Consider the following 11641-nt stretch of genomic DNA (forward strand, 5'->3'; position numbering starts at 1 on the left):
AGGATTGAACACAAAAACAACTCCTTCTATGTTTTCTGACCTTTTCCGCCAATCTTGGGGCCTTAGACATGTCAAATTTGTGAAAACTGTATAATGTTAGGAATTGTATCGAAATCGATGTAATTGAAAGCGATTTCCTACAGCGAAATTCATTTGCATATTTTTGCGGTTATATGTATTATGAATATTTTAAATTGCATAATTGTTCCCAACCTTTGCCACCTTTTGAAAAAGATCAGATCCCTGACGACGCATTCACTTTTACAAAAGAAAAAGTGTACGATTCATCAAATCTGGTAAAAGCTCCTGAACGCTTCATAGATTTTTTGAAAAAACTTGATGCAATATTGAATGACAATTTTGATTCTTGTTGTCATCTTGTAGGATTTTCAAAAAAATTACATAGTATGATGGGAGATGTAGAGCTTTTTTATTGCTGCGAAAATTCACAACCCGACGTTTTAAAATACCTTTTTATAAGAATTAGAACTTATTTATTTTTAAGAATTTTTAATAGGCAGGCAGCCAGCCCTCATTTTCGGCACATCAAATTTTTGTGCATTTCACATAGGTAACTTCTTCCCCCTTCTAAAAGTTAGTTTCTATATTTTAATATATTTAATAGAGTTATAGGATGAATGCATCTATTGTGGGAGCTTAAAAATCTTATTAAATTATTTTGTGCAATATTTTTTATTTAAATTTTTATGTAAGTTATTATTTATTTTTATTTTAAGTTGTGAAGCTGAAAATAGGCCTACCGGGGGACCGAACACCTAAAAAAAAGTCGGTAACGCGCCTTATTGCAAACTTCAGTGGTGGTGTGGAAAAATGCAAAACTTAATAATTCAAAAATAAATTATTAAAAATATTTATAATGTTAATAAAATTTGTTTAATTTCGTTGGAATAAAAAGTAAGAAGAAATACATATGCCAATAAATTAAATCTGAAACGAGTTAACAGTCCTTGATCGAATATAAATATACTATAGATCTTCTGGTGACGAAGATCGTAAGTCGTTATTGACTAAACTTTATTAAAAAGTTCGTTTACTATTACAAATTAGAGTCCACAAATTTGCATTTTTTACAATTATTTATTATCATGGTTCATTACCTTTTTTTTGCATTGAAATGTCTTTTAACAAAAGTCTCACCAACAATCAATGGCACTACTAAACTAGCTTCTGCATACACCTTAACTGGTGAAGCTTCTTTCTTTATTTTACCCCAAGAAATAGCCTCATCTGGTCGAGCACCACTGTCACTGCCATCGAATTTCGAAGCTGTGTTAATAAAAACGGAATAATCGGCTCCACCAATTATAATCATTCCCGATTTGGTGGCTTTCACAGCCATAGTGGAAATACATCATGTCACCTAGGCTACCATCTGTAAGCGCAGGGCAAAACACAGGTATTTTATGTTTCGCAGCCCAGTAGTATATTGAGCTGGTGTCGTTTATCCTTCCCCCAAGTCGTTGTATAATACAAGAAGGAGACCAAATCAAGCCTTTCGTTTTTTGCTCTTCAACCATTTCATCAAGTAGCGGCATGTCGTTTCTACACAATCCAATCGTAATGTCTCCCGTAATCCCGACGACACTAGATTAGATGTGAATCCAAGGGATATTGTACAGCTGAATTCATCCGTTTCATGCAAATCGGCTTCTACAGGTTTCAACGGCTGCTGCCTACAATCAAGCTAAGAATATTTTAAAATACATAAACCTTTCCATAAAAAAATGGTTACATTACCATTAGATTGATTTCTCTTATTGCCAACCCAAGATTAGTAGCTTGAAACCCCGTATTAATACACGACTCAATTAATTCTGAGTAATCAATTCCTTGATTCCAATCATAGCCCCCCACGATGGGTGTGTTTTCCGGTATATTTTCACTTCGTTTAAGTACCGCTTTATTGGCGATATCTGGTTCAACGGACATTTTCTATTGTATAAAACTTATGTACACTCCAATTATTAAACTTTAAATAAAATATTTATAACTTTATACAAACTAAACTTTGTTTTGATTTAATTTGAATGTTCGAATATGAAAAGCTGCTGCACTTTTTATGTTTTCTGTCGGTCAAATGTAAACAAATACATTCAGAAGAAAACTCACCACCGAGAAATCGAAAAATAGGGCTGAATTTTGTTATTAGGAACTGACTACAAAAAGAATATCTGAATATCAGTAAATGATATTTTTATGGGCGAAATATTGCATACTATGGCATTTAAATCACCTATTAGTAAATATATAACATTAATAAATAATTTCCTTTTATATTAAGCAACAATATTTATAGCTTTTATTATTTATTAAAATAAATTTGCTAAGTATTTTCTGCCTCAATTTATACAGCACTGCGTTGCTACCACTGAAAGATGGCTGCTACTCACCCCTCAGAAAGCTACCACGAAAAGGTTTTCTACTGTATATACTGTGTTTTAAAAATATTGTGATAAAACGAATTCATTTTACAAACATTACGAGTAAAGACCCTAGGGAGCTTCTATTGCTCTTGCACGATCACACAAAATGCAAAAATCCTTTACCGAAATAAGCAAGGCTATGAGAGCACCCATTGCAGAATCTAGTGACATATGATCAGCTGATTCGGTCAATTTATTGAGAATGACTATTGTGCATGGCTATTGTGAATTGGCGAAAAAAAACAAGTTTTTATAGTTTAAGAAGAAATTATAAAATCTACTTAACAATTTAACAGCGAAATATGTATGTCTTTATATAACAAGATAGCTGGCACAGAGTTGCAATTATTTTTTTACGTGTCATTGCATGAAAATAAGCATGGGTTTTGGTCTGACATACATATTTACAGTCATAGCAAATATTTTTCTGCATGTGTTTTGTTGTTGTGTCGTTACACCAATTGGAAAATTCGTAAAATACGTGTACCGTGCAAGGGTTTTGCAAGAGCAAGAAAATCCCCCTATTTATTTTTAAGTGCATACCCATACTCCAAAGGAGTTACGACTTCCAGAATGATGTCGGCTCAGGTGGAAAGTCAGTCACTACCCAACCGTTCATATCAGTTCATTATACATAGGTGCAGACTTATTAAATAGTCTAAATGCATTACTTAATTTCGAAGAAGGTTTTTTAATTTTAAATGAGAAATCAGTGAATTTTATAAACAAGCCTTATGCCAAAAAAATTTGTTCACTTGAATCAGTAGATGGTGATATAAAAAATTCACAACTCGATCATTTAAACAAGGAGGAAATGAACAAAATAAGAAAACGTATAATAGATTATTTTTTAAAGAAGGAGATGTGCTTAGTAGTACAACGAAAATTCAACACGAAATTAGAACGATAAGAGTTCATCAAGGTATTCAAACCCTTTAATAGTTGCTCCAAAAAAATGGGCAACTCAGGCATAAAAAAATTTGGGTTGTTGTAGATTACGAAAATTAAATGAATTAATAATAGATGACAAATATCCTTTGCCCAATATTGATTCAATATTAGAAAAACTAGGCCGTGCCCAATACTTTACAAAAATAAATTTACCGAAGGGATATCACCAAATTTAAGTAAAAAATGAAGATTGAGAAAAAACAGCATTTGTAACGCCACATGGTTTACATATATGAATTTATAAAACTGCCATTCGGGTTAAATAATGCAGCCGCCACTTGGCATGTGTTGTCTATTTGGACGATATTTTGATTTTGAACACATCTTTAAGTGAACATATTAAAGCCATAACAGAGATTTTCGAAGTCCTTGAAAATCAAAATTTAAAAATTCAAATAGAGAAATGTAATTTTATGAAAAAGGAAACAAAATTTTTAGGGCATATGAAAACAAGATTAAGGCAATAAACAATCTTGAGTTATAACGAACAGAGAAACAAATGAATAGTTTCTTGAGTGCTACAGGGTATTATAAAAAGCTTATTAAAGACTACGAGAAAGTAGGCCAACCAGTCACAAATAATCTAAGGAAGGGAGATAAAATTAATTTAAAAGATCCCACGTATATTGAAGCATTCGAAAAATAAAGAAGGTTAATAAGTACACATCCGATTTTGCGTTATCCAGATTTTGAGAAACAATTTACGTTGACAACAGATGCATCCAATTATGCAATAGGAGCAGTGTTGTCACAAGAAGGACATTCGGTGTGTTATGCCTCTAGAACTTTAAACAATCATGAAATAATTTATTCGGTAACAGACAAAGAATTTGTGGAGTGTTTACTACTTCAGGCCATAACTTTATAAAAGAAAATTCAAAATTCTAACTGATCATTAACCGTTTAAATTTTTATATTCGAAATATAGAGGAAAAGACATGTTCAAAATATATATATAATATAATATATACATATATTCTCCGAAATATTTGAACACAGTCATAATATAGTGCAAGGGATGGAAATATGGACGATGATTACAGACGGGAAATACAGAGACGTTTACTGAATAATGACAATAGTAATAGAAATTGAAAACAAGTAAGGAAGGCTAAGTTCGGGTGTAATCGAAAATTTTGTACTCTTGCAACTTGCAAGAATCAAAGACAGGGAAATAATTTAAGGTGTAAAACCAATCATATAGAGTACAGTCAGCCTGATGTTCGAAAATCCTGATTTCAGTTATTTAGGGGATAGGCAAATTTTTCGCTCAAATTTGTTTATTTTAGGTATAAAGATACCCAGTTAATAAAACAAGCGCTCTTCTTTTCATTGGGATAACTCACATATTGGCCGATATGTGCTTTACAAAGTTTCCCGGAAGTTCTAAAATATTTATATTAGTGATATGGGGGCTAAGGGAAGTATTGATTGGATCCACCTCTTTTTTACCATTTCAGTTATATATATCACACATTGACCGATATATCAAAAGTCAACTATAGGCACCGACGTCTAAATATTCGGTACCTAGGGAATTGAATAGTTTTTATTGGATTTAAACAATTTTTCGTCATAAGGCACACACTAAAGACATTATTTGTGCAAAGTTGTATCCCGTTATATTAATTACTTCCTGATTTGTGTACTGGAAACTGAACAAATTAAGCTGAATTTAAAATTGTGTTATAAGGGAGGAAAGCGTGGTTGTTATCCGATTTCGTCCATTTTCACATTGTGTCATAAGAATGGCATGTACTAAATTTTTCGAAATCGGTCAGTCGGTTCCCGAGATTTCACCATAAAGTGAGCGATGCCACGATCATTGTCCAATTTTTACACCAGCTCAAATATGGCCTTCTTATACCATCTCGGTGGTAAAATTTTATGTCTTTGGCGTATTTAGTTATTGATTAATCGCGCTTTTAGTAGTTTTTACATTTTCACACTATCGGTAAATGTTCTTATAAGATTTGTACTCAGCAAATATGCTTGTTGTAGCCTAAGTGGTTAAGGAGATATTTACATTGAACTTGTTAGAGATCGGGGCCCCGTGCACTTTTTCAAAAGATTTTGTCCACAAGCGCCCCTTGCTACTGCGATTTGTGGGCGTGGCAGTGGTCTGATTGTGCCCATCTAGGATCTTGAAATTTTTTTGTACTTTTGTACTAAGTTTCATAGAGATGTCTCAACTTTTACTCAAGTTACAGCTTGCACGGACGGACAGACACACAGTCAAGTGGATGCCAACTTTTATCGTCATCCTGATCATTTATATCAGGGGTGGGCATATTAGCCCTCAGTGGCATTTTGCCCGTTCGGGCACGAGTGCATATTTTGAGGGGATCATCGCAGGCAAACATGAAGAGGGAAGTTAGAGCAACGTATTTTACCACTCCATATTTACAAATGAGAGCAACGTATTTCGCCACACCATGTTTACAAATGAGAGCGCGCGCATATATGGGAAGTTGCACTGTGGGTAATAACTGTAAAATTGCCTAACAATTTTAAGTTTCTTTTTAACTACTATAAATTTATAAAATGTAAGATAAATAACAAAAAGTATAATAAATATTTTATTTTAGTAATAATTTTTTTAACATGTCTTTATAACAGCATTTAATTTAGTTTATTTCATACAATAATTTCTATGTTTGGTTTAATCTCATTTGTTGCAGCTACACGCATAATTGTACCAAAATTTAAATCAGATAACCTACTTCTTATTTTATGTTTGTTTAATTTCGTTTTTGAATAAAATTGTTCACAAGTGTATATGCTTCGAAACATAGGGATAATTTTCGAAGCAAAAAGTTTCAAACTAGGTAATTTATTTAAGCTTCCTTATAAAAAGTAATTTCAATAATAATTCCAGGTTATAACCCACTGTTTCTTCAAACGCACGTACACAAATGAATCTTATGGGAGGGCAATGTAAATAATTACCCAAAAACGCTTCTACCGCCCACTTACCGTAGAATTTCCAACGACTTGGGGTTTTCCCCATAGAAACGACTCAGCTGATTGCTCTCTCACAATGCAGGGTTGCCAGGCTCGATATACTGTAGTAATTATAAAAATCTTCAATATATTTGAAATTTTCTTAAACTAACGCAAAATCAGAATCGAATGCTATTATTTATAAATATATAAACTAGTTTTACTAGTTTGATTTCAGTTTTGATATTTTATATTACGAAAAATTATAAATGAAAAGTTAGATGTGTGCAAAACTACATATGCGTTTTGAGTAATGACAACATTGTTCGCATGAAAATGAGAACAAAACGGTTTCCGCTCGTAGCGGAGGGAGAAAGCGAAATACGTTGTTTCTGACATTAGCGTTTGTATTCTATTTGTGCGCTTAGCCACTCTCAATCAATAATGCCTTACCGCGCAAATATATTTCTATTTGATGTTTCCTTATATTTTTGAAAATATATGTTTCCTTTCTATAGCGCGTATTATTTATTATTTTAATACATTTCCAGAGGCAACTTAGATTTTTAAAATTTAACAGAACAATTATAGAAAAAAACCTCAATTCTTTGAATAGGTGAATGTTCAGCAAAGCGGCTTTTCCGAAAACGTGCACCAATTTTCACGGGAAATGTCTTAAAATACTCAAAATACTAGTTTTTCTTTCTACTTTACGAATATGTTAGGCGCGTGCTTTTAAAAACAATATTTTCTTTGTTTTAATAGCAAAAAACATCGTATTTCCCGAAATCAAAAATTCACTTTTGCACTTTACACGGCTTTAGATGTTAAAAATATATTTTCTATCAATTATATACACGTAATTGATGTTAGTCAATCAGTGCGTAAGGTGACTTTGTTGGTTGGTATGCGTATGAGCGACGGTGAATGTGTGCAGCAATATGTTTGCGATTTCACATCAGTTGCAGAAAAGCTTGAAGAGATTGGAGTTAATTTACAAGATGAGTTCTGTGTAATAATGTTACTCGCCAGCCCTCCAAATTCATTCGAGAATTTGGTTGTGGCATTAGAATCTCGAGATGAGTTACGAAAGCTTAGTGCTGTGAAGATAAAGTTAATAGAAGAGCGTGAACGTCGAAAGTGCACCAGTTCGGAGCAGACCGAAGGTAATGTGCAAGCGTTTATGGTACGCGAAAGTACATGCGATAAAAAGAATAGCAAAACTGTACATACAAACGTGCAGAATACACTAGCAGCGGTCAAAAGAGCAAGCGGAAAATTTTCAAATGCTACAGTTGCGGCAAAAAGCGGCATTTCGCTGCTCAGTGCAGAGAAAAGCAACAACAAAACAACAATCAGAAGAGTGACAATAGCAACAGTAACGGATTGTTTGCAACAGTCGGGTTGAAACAGTTACATGCCGGCGTTTGGTGCGTCGACAGCGGCGCCTCATCACATTTATGCTGCGATCGAAATCAGCCCTATTCTGCATTTCGATTACGTTCCCGCTCTACGCTCCGTCTGAATCGAAAGTAGGTATTCTGAGTTACGATTGGATTGAAAGAAGAAGAGGAAGAGCTGTGGCTCTTTCGAAGTCAGCTGTGTGCATTGAAACGTGTGAAAATGAAACATAACAAAGCAAAAATACACAAATTATTGTTGATTTATTAAAATAAAGAAATTATATCGCGTTTTATTTAAAAAACACTAACATGGAATCAGTAGCGGCAGCGATATTACTTGAGGAGGAGAGCAATGCATCCGATAATGCCGTGGCCAGAATTGAAAGGAGAAGATTAAGAGATATGTGCAATCCTTTTGAAATGAGTGCCGAATTGTAAGAAATTGAGTTGAAAGTGATAAATTGTATTTTCTTTTAATAATTTATTTACTTATTTAGGTTCAAAAAAACTTTAGACTCAACAAGGACGCTTTCAAGTACGTCCTAGACAGTTTTGCGGAAGGAACTCGAGCAAGTACTTTGACGTCTTTATCTCCGCTCAATCGAATAGTTGCTGCTTTGAGATTTTTTGCGGAAGGCAGTTACCAACATGGAGTTGGTACTGATTACAACGTAGCAATGGGTCAGTCAACAGTGTCAAAGTCACTATCGAATTTTCTCGATGTCATGGAAAGAAAGCTTTGCCGTGAGTGGATAAAATTTGAGTAGACCGACGAGGAAAAAAAACAAGCAAAACAGGAGTTTTATGCGAAGGCAGGCTTCCCAGGAGTCATAATGTGCGTTGATGGTACGCATATAAAAATAAGAAAACCGTCTAAAGAGGGTTTTCTATACTACTATAGAAAAGGTTTTTACAGCATCAATGCTATGGTGGTGAGGATTATTTTTTCTTACATCAGTGCCACAATTGAAATTTTTAATTTTATCAATTTATTTTTAGGTATGCGATAACAGATTACGCATAAAAAGCATTGATGCGCGGTATCCAGGATGCAATCACGACTCACATGTGTGGGGATTGAGCAAGTTGAACTTTCAGATGGAACGGCGATATCGCGAAGGCGAAAGAAATACATGGCTGTTAGGTATTTAAATACATATGTACGTTTCTTAAACTCAGTGTTGAATAGTTATTTGCTTTTTTAACAGGCGATGCTGGGTATCCATTGCAGCCTTGGCTAATGACTCCGTATCGGTCCGTAAATCATGGCAGCCAAAAAAGAAGTTACAATATGAGGCACTCTAAAACGAGAAATATTGTAGAGCGGACAATTGGGGTCTTGAAGAATCGTTTTCGATGCTTGTTGGGAGCTCGAGAACTACACTACTCACCGGAAAAAGCATGTCAAATTGTAAACGTTGCTTGTGCCCTCCATTATATTTGCATCCACTACAAAGTGGATGATTTGAGCGCAAATAAATTCGATTTTGAAAACCGTGAGGAAGAGGAAGAAGAACAAAGCAATGACCCCAATTATGCTTCCATAGCAAACCGTATTAGAGACAATATACTTTCTGCTTTTTAAATTAAAATATTTTATATTCATTTTTTATTTTATTCAAAATATGCTCTACATTACTCTATTAAATAAAAACAATTGCATTCAGTCCATTTTACAGCTCCTACATTAAAAAATTAAATGCTTTTTTTTCATTTCACAGCTCGTTATATAAATGAATAATAGTAAAATAAATAAAAGGCTAACAATTAAAAAATGACTACTTTGAATCAGGCTTATAATTTGGATCTAATCTTAGCATTTGCATTTTTATTTCTACTTTTTCCTTCAACAGCTCTTCCTTAATTCTATTGTGTCGCTTCTGTTCTTCAAGTTGCTTCACTGCAGTTGCCGCCAAAGTTTCAAGAGAACGATTCATGTACCGTAAATATTTAGTAACTTCTTCCATTTTACCAAAGGCAGCTTCATTGAATTTTTTTCGTCTCTGCATAAAATTCTTTTTGATTTTGAATCTGTTGCTTAAGTAATGAAGAATGAGTAATGAAGAAGTCTGCTCTCGGCTCTCTATTTTGGCTGCTAGCTCCACTGGTTGAAGGGATATCATCCGAACGAGCGGAAGTGTCCATTTCAGTGGTTTCGGCAGCATCTTCTACCTCCACACTATCGCCATAATCGCGGGCCCCACTTATTCCACTTGTGCATGTTTCCAAACCCGTCAAAGCTATCACCTTTTCCTCCAGTGGGCTTATGCGCTGTAAACGGCAAGGACCTCCACCGGTGCTCATCCTGTATTTTTTGTTATGCGATAATTTTCGCTTCATGTAGCATTTCCAGTCAATCCAGACCTGCACGAAAACGTTAGACTTAACTTAATTTTTTGAAATTAATTGTAGGTAATACCTTACCTTTCTCCATGTATTGGAATCTTTTGTTGGTGGGCCAAGTGCATTTAAATTCCTTGCAACCTCCTCCCAAAACTCTTGTACTTCTTCCTTCGGTCGCTTTTGGAAGCCCTGCGCAATATCTCTTTTTGTGGCCATCATATCACACAATTTTTCGTATTGCTCTGCCGTTGTTACTTTTGACCTGCAAACATATCAAAAAATATCATTTAAGCACAAACAACCAAGGACACCACCATTATATCTTTTACAACTATAATCATAAAGTTTTACTTACATATTTGAGGAAATTATTTTATCCAAGTGCACGAAAATGAATATAACGGCTTTCCGCCAACAAAACTTCAACGTACATCAACGTAATTACGATCGCAATGCAGAATACATAGAATTGGAATTTTCGAAGTTGAATCGAAACGCAGAATACCAAAGTTGCCAATCGGAGAAAATTTCGATTCGAGTAGAAATGCAGAATAGGGCTGAATATGTTTGTCGAGTTCGAGCAATGTGAAGAAGCGATCATACTAGCAGGTGACAACAAAATTTTAGCTACTGGCAGAGGAGTTGTGCGTTTGAAGTCGAACATGTGTGACGTAACACTTGTTGATGTGTTGTATGTATCAGGGTTGCAATGCAACTTCGTTTCGGTTGCAAAGGCAGTCAACAGTGGATACATTGTAGAATTCAACAAGCAAACGGCAACAATCAAGAATCAGCACGGAGGAATAGTTTTACATGCAAATAAGGTCAGTGATTTGTTTATTTTAGAGCCAAATAAAAACACATTGTTTTTTGCAAGGAAATCAATTGATGATGCTATGAAGTGGCATTCGCGCTATGGTCATATTAATTTTGCCAAGCTACGATTATTGAATGAGAAGCAAATGGTTCGTGGAATGAAGGTTAGAGTACCACAAGAAATTTGTTGTACTGTGTGTATGACAAGCAAATGTACGCAGAAACCATATAGCAGTACAGAAAGGCGATCAGTGGAAATATTGGGAGTAGTTCACAGTGATGTGTACGGCCCAATGAGAATTCCATCACTTGGTGGCGCAAGATATTTTCTAACGTTTATTGATGATAAAACGCGATACGTTTTTGTTTATTTTTTGAAGAGTAAAGATGAAGTCTTCAATAAATTTAAGGAGTTAAAAACAATGGCAGGGTGCCAAAGTGGCAAGAAACTCAAAGTGCTACGAAGCGATAATGGTACAGAGTTCGTAAATAATTCGTTTGATAATTTCTTAAAAGAAAATGGTATAATACGGCAACTTAGTGTTCCATACACACCTCAGCAGCACGGCGTTGCAGAAAGGTTTAATAAAACGCTGGTTGAAATGGAGAGGAGTATGTTAGTCAGTTCGGGTATAAACGAAACCCTTTGGGCATAGGCTGTATAAATTAACGAGACGGAGGTTTATTTATTAATTAATTTTATTAGGTCGGCACTACATATGTGCCTATTTTATTATCTTA

At 34.6% G+C, this 11641-nt stretch overlaps 1 protein-coding gene and 1 pseudogene across 1 annotated transcript; both read right to left on the minus strand.

Moving 5' to 3' along the window:
• Positions 1-1096: 1096 nt before the first annotated feature.
• On the minus strand, positions 1097-1950 carry LOC120780651 (annotated as a pseudogene).
• Positions 1951-9468: 7518 nt separating this feature from the next.
• Positions 9469-10396, minus strand: LOC120780638. Its single transcript, XM_040112899.1, has 2 exons — positions 10166-10396; positions 9469-10105 (listed from the first exon to the last, which is right to left on the minus strand). Exons 1-2 carry the CDS (start codon positions 10301-10303, stop codon positions 9725-9727), a joined length of 519 nt encoding a protein of 172 aa, XP_039968833.1. The 5' UTR covers positions 10304-10396; the 3' UTR covers positions 9469-9724.
• Positions 10397-11641: the final 1245 nt, after the last annotated feature.

Source organism: Bactrocera tryoni, unplaced genomic scaffold, assembly GCF_016617805.1.
Source record: "Bactrocera tryoni isolate S06 unplaced genomic scaffold, CSIRO_BtryS06_freeze2 scaffold_25, whole genome shotgun sequence".
NCBI lineage: Eukaryota > Metazoa > Arthropoda > Insecta > Diptera > Tephritidae > Bactrocera > Bactrocera tryoni.